General features: G+C 42.9%; 2 protein-coding genes across 2 annotated transcripts; one reads left to right on the top strand and one right to left on the bottom strand.

The window, feature by feature from the left end:
* Position 1: 1 nt before the first annotated feature.
* Positions 2–6,160, bottom strand: malt3 (MALT paracaspase 3). The gene is made up of 15 exons (XM_037255429.1): positions 6,044–6,160; positions 5,772–5,862; positions 5,552–5,685; positions 4,718–4,856; positions 4,461–4,642; positions 4,217–4,313; positions 3,796–3,831; positions 3,511–3,714; positions 2,957–3,134; positions 2,815–2,889; positions 2,614–2,741; positions 1,688–1,837; positions 1,193–1,347; positions 593–709; positions 2–512 (listed from the first exon to the last, which is right to left on the bottom strand). The coding sequence occupies exons 2-15, from the start codon at positions 5,857–5,859 to the stop codon at positions 201–203; spliced, it is 1,995 nt and encodes a 664-aa protein (XP_037111324.1). The 5' UTR covers positions 5,860–5,862; positions 6,044–6,160; the 3' UTR covers positions 2–200.
* Positions 6,161–7,043: 883 nt separating this feature from the next.
* Positions 7,044–17,070, top strand: alpk3a (alpha-kinase 3a). Its single transcript, XM_037255426.1, has 14 exons — positions 7,044–7,285; positions 7,527–7,803; positions 8,381–8,502; positions 8,576–8,693; positions 8,772–10,032; positions 11,224–14,002; positions 14,145–14,292; positions 14,689–14,816; positions 14,889–14,924; positions 15,091–15,365; positions 15,444–15,532; positions 15,606–15,823; positions 16,215–16,263; positions 16,344–17,070. The coding sequence occupies exons 2-14, from the start codon at positions 7,664–7,666 to the stop codon at positions 16,684–16,686; spliced, it is 5,706 nt and encodes a 1,901-aa protein (XP_037111321.1). The 5' UTR covers positions 7,044–7,285; positions 7,527–7,663; the 3' UTR covers positions 16,687–17,070.
* The last annotated feature ends 209 nt before the right edge of the window (positions 17,071–17,279 follow it).

Genomic DNA, 17,279 nt, shown 5'->3' with positions numbered 1-17,279 from the left:
ATTAGTTGGATAAATAAATGTTTTTATTCGACATATCTGTGGCTAGCCAGCTTACCACTTGTAAAAACGAACAATGCTAACTTAGAGTAGGCTAAATATTGATGTTCAGTGTTGGATGATTGGTAATTACACACGACATAAAAACTGCATTCATTCATTCATCACCATTCACATAGTCATCAAATATAAACAAGTCTAAACTATAACGTCTCATCATTCTCCTCAGGTTCATTGCATCGGAAGGGCGCCACGAGAGCACCACACTCGGCCTTCCTGGTAAAAGGCTGACATGGACCAGGCTGATTGGGATTCAGTTCTTGCTTGCTGTGTAAAATGTTGCCCATGCTCTGGGCAGAAGCAATGTCTTGTTTCCTGTGTGACGTATGAATCGTCTCGTATAATTTACAGGACGCCACCAAAGGTTTTCCGATGTCCACCCGTTGGCTCTCTGTGAGACGCTGCCTACTCTCCGTGTGAGTATAGTGTAGATCCATCTTAATGACCAGCGATTCCTAACCAAAAGCAAAAAATATAGACATTATAAAACACTTTTTTCTCTAATCTGACAATGATAATGAGCACACACACACACCTTAAGCTTTTGAAGTCCACACACTCTCAGAGTACAATCTGGATTAACAGCTTTGTCAAATAGCATGGAGTCCGCCTCCTCAAACCTTCCAGGCCCAGAATAAAGTTCTTCCATTGCCTGAAATAAAACATAGGGTGAAGTAGTTTGCTAAAAGCAAAATAAAAAGCAATTCCCTAATATTATAATCGGCCACTAGGTGGCAGTATATCCCTTCAAATGTTCTCAAATTGAGAGGTAAAGTGAAACTTCTTCCAACGCCTTCCTGCTTTGTGTTTGTGGTTTTGGTGAGGCGGAAAGTCAATGTCTATATATGGGTATGACTTCCTCATACCACGTTGCGGAACGTGGGTGACTGACTGGTCATTTCTCTTTTTTCTAATGGAAACTTGACATCAATGGTGAGCAACGTGGAATTGATAACGCTGATAAAACTTGGTATCACACCATGACTAATAGATTAAAAATAAACCTTTTTTTTTCTGTTGTTCTTGTTTTAACTTGGTGATTGTCTGGAAGTGACTTTATTACTCATTGAGGTTTTAGAGATGGTTTGGCAGATTGATTTAGATCACAATATTAGGAAGGGAAAACAATATTTACAGGTATGCTACTCAGCGTGATAGTGCAGTTGTCCGTTTTGGGGCCGGTGGTTTTAATAACTCCAAAGGCCACGATGACATTTGAAAACAAGGCTGAGAAGCTAACTTCCACTTTTACTCCACAATGGAACATCAGCCGCCTCTTCCTTGGTAGTTCTGAAAAGCATAAGAACATAAAATGCTTCTAATTAATCAATATTTCAGAAATGTTTCAATCCAGCTGACAGCAGAAACACGGAAGCCTCTGAAAATAAAATTACCTTCAGTATATTTGAGGAACTTATGACAGCTTTCATTCACATAGAAGCCATGAACACCAAACAAAAGGGAACTAATTCACAATTTTGCTTAATTATAAGGAAGTACTCTCTGGATGTTTTTAAATAGAATGTCACATGCTGTATGTGTAGGAGGTGTAAGCAACATTCGCTCTGACTGCAGGCGAAATTGAATCTAGGATGAAAAAAACGGTTTAAAAAAAAAAAACGTGACTCACCATTTGCTTGTCGCCAGCAAAAATCTCTCAAGTGTAGCTCCCTTGTGTGGCCCGCCGTCTGAACCGGATCGGCAAGTGACCGAGGTTCATTTAGGGTGTGCTTGATTTCCACAGCCTGCTTGCCTGTGATCAAAGGGTCTCTGCCTAAATCTAATATTAAAAAAAAAAAGGGGGAAACCTGTCATTTTTTTTCGCTGGGTTACAGTCAATTAAATCAGAACAGTACAAGTTGTAATTTAAACCAACACCTAATTATTAACCACAAGAGTTCCTGTAATCTACTCAAGCATGTCATTTGTTTACTTCATAGCTGGTTTGTGAAATATTCATGGGATGCACATGGTTGACTTTGAGGAACTTTGGGGAATTTGCTGAGGTGACTGAGTAAACACACAACCCCTTAAAGACTGGGTGAGGAATGAGGAAGGAAAAAAAAAAAAGGGAGAGAGAGAATCACATCACTTTCATATTTATGCTTCGCCTCTGGCAATAAAAATCAACCTGGCAGTAATTCTATACAATTATTAAAAATAATTTCCTTGTTCCCTGTCTAGTCACAGCTAATTTTCAAGTGACCCCGTGAGAGCGGGAGCAAAGGGGAACCGCGAGAGGATCCGAAAGGCCGAGCAGCTGTCTTGCGCTGAGCGGCTCTCAGGTTTCTTGCTGTTCTCATGCCAACAGTGTGAATTTCCAGAGAATGAAGTCGCGTGTTAAAAGTATCTTCAAAAATAAAGTTACAAGCGGCAGATGAGGCAGACAGAAAAGTGCCGTGAGAGATAAGAAGAGCGTGAAAATGATGATGAAATCTGTCTGTGGTTCAGCCAACACGTCAGGCAGGTAAATGCTCGCAATGAGCTCTATTTACAAACAACCTCGTAGTTGCGCAAGTTTCTTTTTTTTTCAATTTCTTTCTTTGATATACGCACCCTCCGACGCCCTCTCTAAGACGTGTGTCACTTTTTCTGCCTGAAGGATGTGCTTGTTCAAGTATTTGGTGAAGATTCCTGTACTCCTTCCTCCATCTTGGACTTCAAACGCTTCAGCATCTTCACACCTGGAAAACGAGATGGGCTTGTTCTAAAAACCTTTTTTTCAAAGAAAATATTTCAACTTGGAAATGTACATACGTGCCATAGCCATACACGGTATTTCCCTTCGGCTGCTGTGGCATAATCTCCGACGGTATACGTTGCTGGTTGTACCTACAAAAAATGTCCGTTTAGAAAAGCCTGAAATATCGAAAGTACTCCCGAAATGCTAAACGCTTACCATTTGCGGCAGGTATCCAACAGGATAACATTCAGCGCAGTGTGTCGTTCCTGCATTTGCAGCATGATGCGCTGCACGCATACACAATTTCCAGTTTGATATGGTCGTGGAGCATCCACAGGGACCAAGTAATTTCTCCCAGCACTCTCGTAGCCATGGCCAGCATAGTAGAAAAGGCCTGTAAAGGGTTCACGATCATATAGATTGCGTCAAGTGAAACCACGTGCTGACGAAACCGGAGCGAGATGGAAGTAAACCGAAAAAGAGTGTGCTATATGTCATCAAGACATTAAATGTAATGTGAAACTGATATAAGAATACAGCCAGCTAGGAGCAATCATTATTTCCACGAAAACAAGTGTTAGGTTTTAGATTACAGTACAGCTCGCAAAAATGTTTTGAACTTCTTATATGACTTGCCTATGAGTACATTAAGTACACAATATTATTTTAAATCATGCAGCACATATGAAAACAAAATTAAGCTTAAATAGCTTGTGGTATTTTAGAGCATTACAGATAGAGCACAAAAACTGAGGGTTTTTTTTTTTTACCGTAAACTCCTTTGTGAAGGAGGTCAAAAAACTTCTCCACAGCAGCCAGCATCTCCACCTTGGTGAGATCCAACAAGGACACCACTCGGAATCCCAGCTGCCGCAGGAGGTTAGCCAGTTCGTGGACGTCCATCATTGGGGCCATTAAACCGGGGTGGTTGGAGTAATTCAAGTTGCCGATAAGAAGGGCAACTTTGTCAACGGCTGAAATCAGAATACATTTAGGTTGAATTATTCTAAAAACAAATCAATTGAAAATGAAATTGTCTGGAAAAAAAAAGGTACCTTTTGTGGGTGATTGAGGAAGTCGGTCATTTTGAACTAGATGGAAACAACAGAAAACGTGTCATGATTTCTTTTTTCCAACAACATTGAATGATTAGGTCAAGAGGGATTGCATAAGATGTTGCAATCTATTTGTCATGCATACTGCAACAAACAGGAAAAAGGAGAAAGAATACGAGTAGTTTCACTTTAACATCGCCGCTCTTCTGCTCAGACACAATACCATTTGGATTCGGACAACTTCCCTTTTAGTCCGCAAAAATGAGGAAAGTACCTTCTGCATAATGGAAACTAAAATGCTGACTTTTAAGTCAGAGGGAAGACACGAATATCTTTTTTAAGATAACTTTTTAAGGGAAACTAAGGACGTTTCAGAGAAAAGTACAGCAAGGTTTGTTTTTCTGAAGGGGGATGTTCTTACCGATATCAACTTGGACGGGTTCGCTCCATATTTCTTCCAGCACGTTAGAAACTGAGCACAGATATGTTCCTTCATGTTTAGCCTCGGCATGATCAATCTACAAGGGGCACAATAGCTCATTTACAGGCCTGAACGTGATGTCATCAAACATCAGGTTACATATTAACCAACATTTCATGATAAACGGCACGGTTAGCGAGCTACAAGGTAAACAAATAATATTAGCACTTGCCAAACATCCTACCTGCAGCGTGTCGGTAGTGTTTTTCAATAGCGCGTGTCCGTTTCTGTACCACTGGTAACGTGGAGCCGGGTTGCCAAATGCCGAGCAGCGGAGTGTGATTTTTGCACCAGGTTGGACTGTCTGTGGTTTGGGGTTGATAGCAATGTGGGGATTCCCCTGCCAGTGGCGTGGCAAACCTGACACTGTTGGGAAAAGGTTGAAACATCAACGATTTGAAAAAAGGTGGAGATCACTATGAAATATGTGGCCATTCATACCTGATGCGTCAATATCCAGCACTTTCACTTTCACCCACTCACTGAACACCCAGTTATAAAAATTATCATTCACCCGGCACACATAGCAGTGAGTTTTAACGGGGTTGATGATCAGATCTGCCTGTGTTCCACCGTGCACCTTTAATTAAAAAAAAAAAAAAAAACATCCATTAGGATAATAATTAGAATTCTCTTATGCATCAGGGAGGCAGATGCAAAGCAAATCCCGATACAACAGACAATCAAGATGTGATGAGATTTCAAAGCCACAGAAGGATGCAATGTGGCATCACTTGGTATTTCGCCTTTGGCACAAAACACAAGCAAAAACGTATTCAACTTATTCACACAAGTTCTATATTTAATTCAATTCGCAAAACATTTTGACACACCTTGATCAAATTGGATATACAGTAATCCCTCGTTTATCGCGGATAATTGGTTCCGAAAACCACCCGCGATAAGTGAAATCCGCAAAGTACGGTAACCAACAAGAAGTACTGGGCAGGCTAACGAGTTAGTGGAAAGATGCTAATTTGCGATCGTGTTAACACGCGAAAACGGACTTCTAAAGGAATGTAAACGAACATTTGGAGCAATACTACATTGTCCTAAAGGTTAGACACATGTAAGTTTTATTTTGACTTTTAAATGTTTTTTTAATTTGGGAGAAAAAAAAAATCCGCGAGGTAGTGAAGCCGCGATAAACGAAACGCGAAGTAGCGAGGGATCACTGTAACCGGTTAAAGAAAAAATTGCTTTTAAGTACGGGATAGTCAAGAAAAACGCGGCACAATGAAGACATTGACTGTTTTTTTTGTTTTGTTTTTTTACCTCGTTCTCCCCATCATCACCATTCGTGAACCACTGGTACTTGAGGATGCCCGCACCCTCAGCACGAACGCTCAGGGTCACCTTGAAGTTCGCAGGCACACAAACAGAGACAGGCTGGCGCTCTATGACAATGTCTGGAACAAGACAACAATCCAGCACTCGTTTATCATCAGCGTGATTGCAACTCATAGTCGGTGTCCATTATAAAGCAACGGCGCACCTCCGATCATCATATGACGGGGATGGAAGCAATCATTCGGTGCATTTCCTTCTTTCCATCGGTTAAATTTTTCCTTCGAGTTCGGCATTTACTGCAATGAAATAAGTCACATTGTTAAACGCCCACCGTGTTTCTGTATAATCGAGAACATGTTGAAGAAAGAAAGAAAAAAGTTATCCGCGCTCTTCTGCGGCAACGACAAGCTGTGGAAAAGTTTTTTAAAACTGATTTTTTTTTTCCAGTAACAAAGATAATGGTGATTAGTTACATACTTGCCATGAGCACCGCACCAGTAGCTGCCAGAGATTGTTCCTTTCTCATCAAATTCATGACTTAAATCTTTGCAAATAAACCCTCCCCCCTTTCCTGGAACAGGAACTGTACCGTAAAGCCTGTTTAAAAAACGCAATAAATTGTAGACAACACCACTTGTTTACCATTAGATGACGGTAAACGTTTGTTTTCATCTTAACCAACCAGCGCGCAACAAATCTAAATACATGTCAACAGTAAAAAGAGCCAACGTTTAAAAATTCTACTCCAATAAAAAAGCATAGGGAGACATATTTTTTTATATGACGGTAAATTCATTTCCAGAAGTTCTGCTAACAGAGAGACGCAATAAAGCGATAAGATTGCATGTTTTATCATCGGATAAATCTGCTGTTTGTTGACAGAGAGCTTTAAATAAATAAACATGCTACATTGTAAAATTGATGAAAGTGCAGCCTTTGTGTACCATAAAATAGCCTAATGTGTCATTCTCTAACCCACAGGTGTCAAACTCAAGGCCCGGGGGCCAGATACGGCCCGCCACATCATTTGATGTGGCCCGCGAAGACAAATTGTCCATCAAATTCGTGTGTCATGACTAGAATTGCAAATTGTCTTCACTTTTAATAATATCAGTTTTTTTTTAAATATTTGACCAGTTTTTACTTGTCTGATTTGAAAACGAGTTATTTGTCAGATTGTTTTGTAGCTTTTACTGTATATAATATGAGGTGCTCATACATTTATTTGGGTTGACAGTCATAATGGCCCTCCGAAAGAAGCTATGACTACAATGCGGCCCGCCAAAAAAAGGAGTTTGACACCCCTGCTCTAACCCAAAGCCAATGAGTTGTGCCTGACATTTTTATTTGTTTGCCTTATTGATATGAAATTCAAGCTGCATGACATGATGTGTTGCAAAACACGGGTACAACTTACGTCATTGGCCACCCGCATCCATCCTGATCCTTTTCTCCAACAAACATGTTTTCAAAGTCTTGCGCAGTATTTGCCCTAGAGCAGATTCTCTTCATCACTTCTTTTAGAGCCTGTTCACAACACTTCATTGTTTAGTCCGAAGTTCAGTTTTGGAAAATCCGATGTGCTCTTGCACCTATTTGTGGGCCCCGCTAAAAATAGGCTCTTGCTGGCAACACATGCACGCCTATGATAGGAAGGTCCGGACCAGAAGTTTTCTTCACAGACACAAGCTCCAAAGAAACTCAGACAACATTACAAAGGTAAGTTGGATCGTTCATTGTGTGTATTTGGACGCCGACATGGGAATTGTCAATTTAAGAAACGTTGTTTTGCGCTTGTCTTTGGTTACAATTTGATAGCTCAAACTATTTTTAACTATTTCCAATGCGAGTACTTTGACTGGTTAGAAAGGACAAGCATGGATTGAGCAGTGTATGATCAATCATTAATGTAATTCAACCATGAATATAAATATAAATGAACTGTCTTCTCCATTTTTAGGGGCTTTTCTATGAATAACAAAATTCAACTAGGATCCAGCTTGAGGACGTGACTCAAGGTTGTTTTTCCTAACCATTTTGTAGGGGTGGTTAAAGTTGAGTGGATTTTGCATTTTTGGTGAATTACCTCAAGGCACAATGACGTCCAGGAGGCCGATGACTCGCTCTTTTTCTGCCAATGGGCGAACCAGCAGCTTTGGTGAAGAGGAGAGCAGCTCTTCAAATGGCCGCACTGAAAGCCGCAATAATTATCTCTCAAATGTTAGGCCAGAAAACAGGTAGGCATTTTGAATCCGCACATTGTGACATTTTGTAGTGCATAGCGGTAAAGATAAAACATCTACGTACAAATTAACACAAAATAAAACCAAGCGCAACAATGCAAATTGGTTTTGTTGAAGAGGGGAGACATCAAATGCTTACTTTTTATCAATGAGTTCCATTATAAAACTCTCGGTTATTCATTAACAACCTTGCATTTGCCTCTTCTCTAACTAGCTATTCAAGGTATTCTCGCTACGGGCCAACGAGGTAATATACGTACTTTTCAAACGTTCCTCCAAATTAACATCTTAACCACACAATCTGGTGTACCCCAAGAATGAAACCAACATGAGTCTTAACAGCGAGTTTTGTCCAGCCTTGCATTAAGTCTCAGTGACCAACATCGGTTTTAATGTTGCGTTTGCTATTTCTGTTTTCCTGGGTGTCCCAAAAAATCTCTCTGTCCAACTCTCTCCACTACCAGGAATGTCCATTAACAAATTTCCTTTAAAGAAAATGAAATGTGCTGCAACAGTGTGAGGAAGCCTCTGATGTGCTACAGGAGCGAAAACTTTTTTTGCGTCCTTGTAGGAGTACGTTGTGCACTGTTATGGCTCAGCTTACCGAGGACGTGCAACCGTGCTTTGAGACCACCTTAAAGTCCAAGGCTGTATCGGAGAACTGTAACGTCAAGTTCACTTGTGTTGTATCAGGTACGTCCATTTTGAAAACCTTCATATGTCGTTTTACATCCATCCATTCTTCTGAACTGCTGATTTATTAAAGGTTATCCAGCTCCGGAACTGAAATGGTATAAGGATGATATGGAAATGGACCGTTATTGCGGACTGCCAAAATATGAGATCCACAAAAATGGGAAAACACACACCCTGCATATTTACAAGTATGTGACGCACAATTATCAAATGAGAAGTCTTTTTAAATGACCGCAGATTTATGTAATGAGTATTTCCTTTTTCAGTTGCACATTGGATGACGCGGCTATCTATCAGGTGTCAGCGAGCAATAGCAAAGGTATCGTCTCCTGCTCGGGGGTATTGGAAGTGGGCACCATGAGCGAGTTTAAGATCCACCAGAGATTCTTCGGCAAGCTGAAGCAAAAAGCCGAGAAGAAACGTAAAGACTTGGAAGAACAGAACAAGAAGGGGGTCAGAGACAATATTCCCACAGAAGGACCACGTGTTAGTCCCGAGGCACCTCCGAGAAAACGTCCAGTTCCGCCAGCAGAACCGAGCCAGGCGGTTAATGAGCCTGCATTTGTGGCGCAGCTGCGCTCTGCTGCCAATGACGTCAAAGAAATAGCCTCTGCAATACCTTTGGACAAAAGTCTGGAGAAGGACATACCGGCCCCTGAGGAACTCGTGGCCAAAAAGAAACTAAAGATTACCGACGGCGGCGGCGTTAACACCGCCGCAAACGGCAGCAACAGCAGCAGAGGCCTTACGATAACAAATGGAGGTGTAAACTGCTATGACGGTGGAATCAGTCTGGCACAATTTTTATCCGAAACTCACAGACAAACACCCGAAGAGAGCGACAACCCATCTCAACTGGAAAATCCACAGGACGTAGGTATCGAAAATGCCAGTGTAGAGAACGAAGGAAGACTTGAGAAGTTGCAAGTCGAGAAGGAAGAGAGAGAGCAAGATTTAGTCTCAGAAAGGGAGAAAGAGGCATCACATCCGACAGAGCACCCGAAACATCACAGAAAGACTCTGAAGGATCATGAGCATCATAACGTTCAGTCATCCTTCTCCTCCATGTTGCACACGGTCAAAGATTTCCTCTTTGGGAAGGGGAAGAAGGATTCTCATGAAAACATTGAAAACAAAGAGAAGGAACATGACCACCTTCCTAAGTCCGTCCAGCCTAAATCGACACAATCACAAACACCGCCGTCATATCGACTATCCAAGAAGCATCGGGCGGAGGTGGACAAAGCTCACACGGACCAAGTTGTACCGATGGAAACCGATGAGCCAAAAGAGCCTTCAAAATCTGTGGATGTAAACCAACCGTCAAATAAACTCTCCAAGGCACAAGACAATAAAGTTGAAGGTGGAATGTCAACAATGATTGCCCTCGGGAGCCCAAAAGAGCCTAGTGGACAAAGTAATCAGGAGGCTGCGGTTCTGGTGGAGAACATGGAGGTATCAGCAGGTGAAAAGATCAGCCGTCCAGGCCAACAAACACCACTGTCCGCTCTTCAAGTTCTTCCAGAGGTATGTACCGAGGTCTTGAAAAGCAGCTGGTTGCCACTTGACTTGAGAGTTATTTTTAGCATTTGCCCGACACGATAGTGAATGCATTCGAGGCCCGGAAGAGTGAACTCCTTAACTACGAAATTGATTTGGAGCTTTGGCTGGTGATTAACAACAACAAAACAAGTTCTAGGACCAAAAGAATTTAGGTGGATGTTACACGGAGGTGTGTCAGTCAGACAATCCCAACAGCCATGACAGCAGCAATGACTCAGCCTGCCCAACGGAAACAGCTTTTGCCGCTCTGGCATCACCAAGCAGGCGCACATTAAAGAAATGAGGAACCATAAAAGTAGATCGCTAGATGTGGGGGTGGGGGATGTTGTGTATCTTCACGGCTCGCTGTAAGATAGGCCGGGCAATGAGTGAGACAGGAGTGCGTCAGAGGGCTTGCTGAAACCTGAACGTCAACGGCTGTTCTCACGTTACGCCGAGGCTTTGTACGACGTGTCTGAGGGCTAGTCGAGTGACTTTTGTGGCAGGTCTCAGCAGGAGAAGGAGCGACTAAGAATAAACCCTCATGTAGACGACAGGAAGGCGATGTTTCTCGAATCGGAATTGGTTAGCATATGCGAAGAATATGGAGCTATGATCCATGTCGTTGCAGCTAGCATAGCAACGGGTATTTGCCTTTCAATGGCCGACCTCGCGTTTGAGCTTGCGTGTATTCAAGTCATTCGAATGAATTATGACTCTCTTTGATCACCCACATTTGATTTAAAAGTGGTTTAATAGCTATATTAAGTGATGGAGGAGCACAAATTATAATATCTGAAAACTATTAGCGGAGAATGCTAGGCGCTAATGTTTACAGGAGCGCTGACAGCTATTGACATGTGACACGCGGAAAGAGGAACTGAAGTCATCGGGTTCAAAGTGGACCCAACTGTACCGTTTGTTTTGGTGACACTTTGATAGAAAACCTCACTGCTGACTGAGTGGAGAAAGTCGAATCCCTTATCTTTGTTTGCTCACATGATTTTAGCGCAATCAATTGCTGTGTTGACACTCAACTTCCAAAGCTTTATTTTTAGTCTGAATACGACACCACTTCCCTTTCATTGAAAGTGCTAACATAGTATTTTTAAGGTGATGTATTCATCAATTAGTTGAATTGATTGATAAAACACACCACTTTTTGATTTCCTTTAGGCTGAAGACAAATGTCTAGATACCCCGGTAACTTTACCACAACCTTGTCACCCTGCATCTTCAACAAAAGACGATAAGCCTCGTTTCCCACACAGCCAAAGTTTCCTTCCGCCGTCCAACTTTGATAACCAAGCGCCGCCTCCCGGTGTTATCTCAGCTCCGGTCACGAGTCACCTTTGTGTGATCCCCGCTGAGGCTTTGCAACGGGGAGAGATAGGTGTTGAAAAGATGGCTAAAGACAATAAACCTGACAAAGAGGTGAACAAACCTTTCAAGAAATTATGTGTGGAAAATAAAGTGACATTAAAAGATCCACCTCATCAAAATATAAACAAACCCGAGTTGGCTGGATTAACACCGACTTTGCTGGAAAAGGGTAAACCCGACAAAGAGGTCAACTACCCTCCCAAGAAATTATGTGTGGAAACAGAAGAAAAATTCAAGGAGCTACCCCAACCCAATATCAACAAAACCAAGGTGGCTGTATTAACGGCGCCTTTGTCAGAAAAAGGAAAACCTGACAAAGATGCAAACTACCCTACCAAGAAATTCTGTGTGGCAACTGAAGAGAAATTAAAGGAAGAACCTCGTGCGGATATAAAACCCAAAGTGGCTGTAATTACTCAGCCTTCACCAAAGGTGGGTAGATCTGACAAAGATGTGAACTCTCGTACCAAGAAATTATCTGTGGGCACTGAAGAGAAATACAAGGAAGAACCACATCCTGATACAAACAAACCCAAGGTGGCTGTAATAACTCAACCGACACAGAAAGTGAGCAAACCTCACAAAGAAATAAACAACTCTTCCAATACTGATAAAAAACGAACACATCTACCCCGTCCTGATATACTAACACCACCTTTGTTGGAAGAGACGGTGAAAATCAAAGCACTCAATCAGACTCTTATCTCTGATATGGAATCAAGCAGTTCACAGAGCCATTTCTCAAAACAGGACACCAAAAGTGTTTCGCTGACTCAGGAAATGAATGTTGAATTTCTGCCTGCTGCATCCCCCAAAGTGGTTGACCTAAAAATGTGGTCTGAATGCACACCTGCTTTCGCAGAAGAAAACCCAAACCAGAGTGTTAGAAGCCAGGAGTTTGAAGGTATGAGAAAGGAAGGAGTCACTGATGCTCGACTTACAGATAGAAAAGAAAATCGGAGCAATCTTAAAGACCAAGTGCCACCGATTGAAACTAACAACAAAGTTTCAGAAATAGAAAAAAACCCACTAGCGGTAGTAAATGAGCCAAACAAGGAGTCAGTTGCAGACAAGAAAGACAATAAGGAAGCTAAATTAAGTCTTTTGGAAGAAAATTCAAACATGGTGCCTAAAGACCGTACTGCAAAACAACAAAGTCTGTCAGAAAAAGTTCCACTCGGGTCAGATGTCAAAGAACCGAGAAGCGCAACAGAACACATTGCTGTCCCAAGAGTTGAAATAACAGAGCCTCAAGCCAAGCACTTTACTCTACCGCTAACTATGCTAGCACTCAAAAAGCTAGAATCAGAGCCAAGTATTTTAGAAAAACATTTAAAACCGCAACCTATCGGCCGGGATATGATTGATTCTTCTGTTTTGTTAACAAACCAGAAACTTCTGGATCATAATAAGCCATCAGCCTCGGATGTTGCGACGGATCTCGAGCAGTTAGACAGCAAGACGGAAATAATTGCGGCTAGCATGAAAGGTAGTCAGCTGGTCAACTCCACAACTATTCCCCAAATAAATATTTCCTGCAGCGATGACAAGGAAGATCATAAATTGCGAAACACGCATATTCCAGATTCTCCACAGCCTTTAGAAATGTCGAATGTGCCTTTGTTTGTGGTACCGCCAATATCTGTCACTTGTCACGAGAATGAGAGTGAACTGAGGAAGCCCATTGCCAGTGAGTGGAGAGAAACTGAAACTTTGGTGGTCACACAGGCTGTAAAACAGCTTGGCACCACCACAGAACTGTGTGAAAAAACTCAAGAAACGACAGATCAAAAGTTAACAGAGAACTTGTCTTCTTTGCCAAATGAAACTGCACAACCGAAGAGGAATGATAGCAACCACCCATTAAGTAGAACCACAGAGGACAATAGTTCCTTTGAAATCCTGAAGGCCAAACCCTTAAAACAGGCTAAAATTGACACTTCTGTAACCATTGAGGACTTTCTCAGAACTAAAGCCCCTGTTGAGAGACTCACACACAAACCCCCAACTCACCCATCCCTCAGTCCCGGCAGTATCCGTAAATATATGTCCAAAGTCGCCGCGGAGCTCGAGAATGATGCTGGAATGACGGTCCCCGTCATCACAGTGGATGACCGTCAGAGCGATAAGGCGGATGAAGACACGAGCGGCGGCTCGACCCCGACGTCCTTAACGCCCACATCATCGTTGTCCTGCGAAAGCAGCCCGAGATTGAAACGAAGGGACAGTCTTTCACTTATACGCTCCGCCACGCCCGAGGAGTTGGCCTCGGGAGCCCGCCGCAAAATCTTCATCCCGAAACCTAAAGAGGATGCGGATGCAGGTGTTGTTGCTCTTGAAGGTCAAAAGAAGGAGACCCCCTACTTGTCACCCAGCCAGGCTCGCAGAGCAGCTTTGCTTCAAGCTCCCGTGGGACAAAACACCCCTCCAATGGAGAGGCGCTCACCTCTAATGAATCGCAGGAAGGCCACGTTAGAGGTACCCAAAGCGGTGGAGGATCCGCCCAAACAGGAGACGACCAAAGCTGGTAAAGAGGAGAAAGTTGCTGAAAAGAAGTTGGACCCACTGAAAGGTAAGAACTTTGGTCGTTCAGCGCAACGGCAACAGTTTTTACGGCTAGGCCCTAGCATGTTAGCTTGCAAGCTAACACGATGATTCCATTCCAGGCTTGTTCAGTGGTGTGTATGTTTACTTTTGCGGCCATGTGCCAACAGCTCCACAGGTCATCCGTAAGATCAGAGGGGAGCCTTTCCCAGATGCCTCCGGACATCTTAAGTTGTGGTGCCAGTTTTTCAATGTTCTCTCCGACTCCACGATTAAATGGTTCAGGGACGAAGAGGAAATACTGGAGGTCAACAGAAGGTAGATGGACGTCATTGCCACCTCGCACACGTCATAGCCAAGTTGTTGGCATCTCTGTGTTATTATTCGAGGGGCTACACGGACAGCATGACTGGCCATAAAACTGTACTGATACAAAAAAAAAATTCTACAAGGATTAGGAAGAGGATTTGTATACTCAGCGAGAACCCCGTGGCCTTCTGTCATTCTCATATTCTCAGTGCGTGGATTTACAGCTCATGTGACCGTCAAGCTCACAGCTGTGACACGGAAACTGGCTAGACGCATGAACTGTAATATGACACAATCATGCGTGTTGCCATACATAACAGCCCTCTGTGTTATAGCGCCACCTTGTGTCCTTAGCTAGCCACCAACTGTTTCTGCGGGCTGATGTTTACGCACGTTGTCTTGAAGTGCAGGGGATGAAACTCAAGTGGCGCTTGCTATCGTTCTGGCCGCGAGCCAAGACTGCGGCGTGTACGGCTGCACCATCCAGAACGAGTACGGCACGGACACCACAGATTTCCTCCTCAGCGTAGATAGTAAGAGTTTGAACCCTAAATCTAGTCAATGAAGTCATTGGTTTTCTGAAACGTTCCATTTTTGTTTTACAGTTATGTCTGATATCCTTCTCAGAGATGATTTGGAAGGTAACTATTGTTCTGGTATAACATACAAACTGACCAAGCTAGATAGAAATGGAATTAGAGGTAGACTGCATGGTGGACCTTAAAGATCTGAGGTTCGAATCCAGACTCTGGTTTTGCTCTCCAGCCCTTTTTCTTAATGATTCCCACTTTGTAATAATTTCTGTAGTTGGAGAGGAGATCGAGATGACACCACTGGTGTTCACCAAAGGCCTGGCCAATTCCGGCAACTGGGGCGACAAGTACTTTGGCCGCATCGTGACCGAGATGGCGAACCTCGGCGAGGGTTGCGGCCATAAAGCCAGCAGAGTGAAAGTCATCTACGGTCTAAATCCTGTCTATGAGTCCGGGAGCACATGTATCATCAAGGTTCCTAACCCAATCGCCTACGGGACCAAGCAGGATAACAACCTCATTGAAAGAAATCTCGAAATGACCAAGCAAGTAAGTGAAAGAAAACGTTTGGACGTTAAATCGCTTTTAATAAACCTCACATTGCTCTTATTTGACTTTTCCTGCCAGGAATGCAAAATTCAGAATATGATCCGAGAATATTGTAAGATATTTGCAGCTGAAGCTAGAGTCATCGAAAACTTTGGCCTTTCACTAGAGTGAGTCACAACTAGCCCGAATAAGTTGCTGATTTAAGTTCTTGTAAGCATACTTTGTGCGATGTGCCTTCAGAGTCCTCCCTCAATACCTGATGTATCGACCCGCCAACTCTGTACCGTACGCCACAGTGGAAGTTGACCTGGGGGAGATCTTCCTCAAGTACTGTGTGATGGATGCTAAAGGCTGCCTGGTTACGCAAAGTGCTTCTGAGATGGAACAGAAATGCAGCACCTTCCAGCACTGGATTCACCAGTGGACGCATGGCAATTTACTCATCACCCGCATGGAAGGTAAAAAAAAAATGCTACTCGCTAGGTAGCTGTGCATTTTTAGCAGATTGGGTTACGTTCACCTAAGGTTGGGTAAAAGGATTGGATTTGGAACGGCTAAAAAGCTGAAGTTGGTCAACAAGAATATCTCGGGGTGGGGGGGGCAGTGGCCCTGCAGCCCCCCCCTAGCTCCGCCAGTGATGTGAAGGAGCTTTTCATTTTTCTGTCCCGTATAGTTTAGATAGAAATGTAGATTAAAAACAAAACAAATAGGAACTTTCACCTGTAGACAATTTAAAGTGTTCTATCAACCAAGCATGCATGTTTTTCACAGGCGAACAAACAAAATATAAAGATGTTTTTTTTTTCTTCGCAAAAATGTGATTCTATGATGTCCTTGTTTTTTTTACAGGTGTTGAAACAAAGATTACGAATATTAGAGTGGCGACCAAGACAAAAGGGTTCGTATGATACTCAAGTTGGTTTGGGTTGCTTGCTACAAAGATGGACGCCATAAAAGTGCTCCATCACTGTATTTCAGCTACCAAGGCCTGACAGACCGAAGCTCTTCAGAAATTTTAGAACAGTTCCCAACGGTCCACCAGTGCAACTACTACTGCGGACTTCTCGGCCTGCGCCCGCTCAAGACTCAGGAGCAGCAACAGAGCACCAAGGTGAAGGTCTCCAGGAGCCCTTTGCTTAACCGCAAGTTGTCAACAGGTTCCGGCAGCCCGCAGCCGCACCGTAAAGGACACAGCCCTCAAATGGCCAGGAAGGCCAACGTAAGCCCAAAGGTGACCCGGAAAGTCCAGGAGACTGAGGACAACGAGTCGGACGGCAAAGTCAAACCTGCAGAAACTACTGACGCTCTTGAAATGAGGTAGGGGAGTGTCTTAGATGTTTCCTTTTTAATAGAATAGGAGTTTGTTGCTATCAAAACGAAAAGACGTGCAGAAGTGAAAGTGCGCTTCCTCACGGGGCCTCGTTAGAGTTGACGTTACACGACTGAATTATCAGAAACACGTGCCTCAAGAGTCTTATCAGTTCCATGTGTGGACTCTCAGCAGTACATATGACTAATCTTGAGATGTGCTCTTTTTTTTGATCGAGAAAGAGAGATGGCTGTTTGAAATGTCCTTGTTTGGTGACAAAAGTTGCATGTTCATCTGTGATGCCAAATGTGTCCTTTATACTTTTAGCACAACTTGAAAAAGAAAAAAAAAAAAAGTGCACAGCAAATCTGAGCTTGGGCTGTTCAATACAAGCCCAATGAAAAGTCAGGACGCTTCATTAGGTACACCTGCACAATCTCTTGAGCCACGTTGATGTGTTCGTTTAACAATTATTTATAGATTTATATACATGATGGATATTTAAAACCAGTCAGTTTGTGTAAATGTTTAATGATTCAAATAAAATATTCTCAGGTGCAGGCATACCTAATATTGTGCCAAGTGAGTGTATATGTGTGCAGAGA

Source organism: Syngnathus acus, chromosome 6 (assembly GCF_901709675.1).
Source record: "Syngnathus acus chromosome 6, fSynAcu1.2, whole genome shotgun sequence".
NCBI lineage: Eukaryota > Metazoa > Chordata > Actinopteri > Syngnathiformes > Syngnathidae > Syngnathus > Syngnathus acus.
The sequence above is the reverse complement of the archived record's forward strand: the minus strand, read 5'-3'. Positions and strand labels throughout refer to the sequence as shown.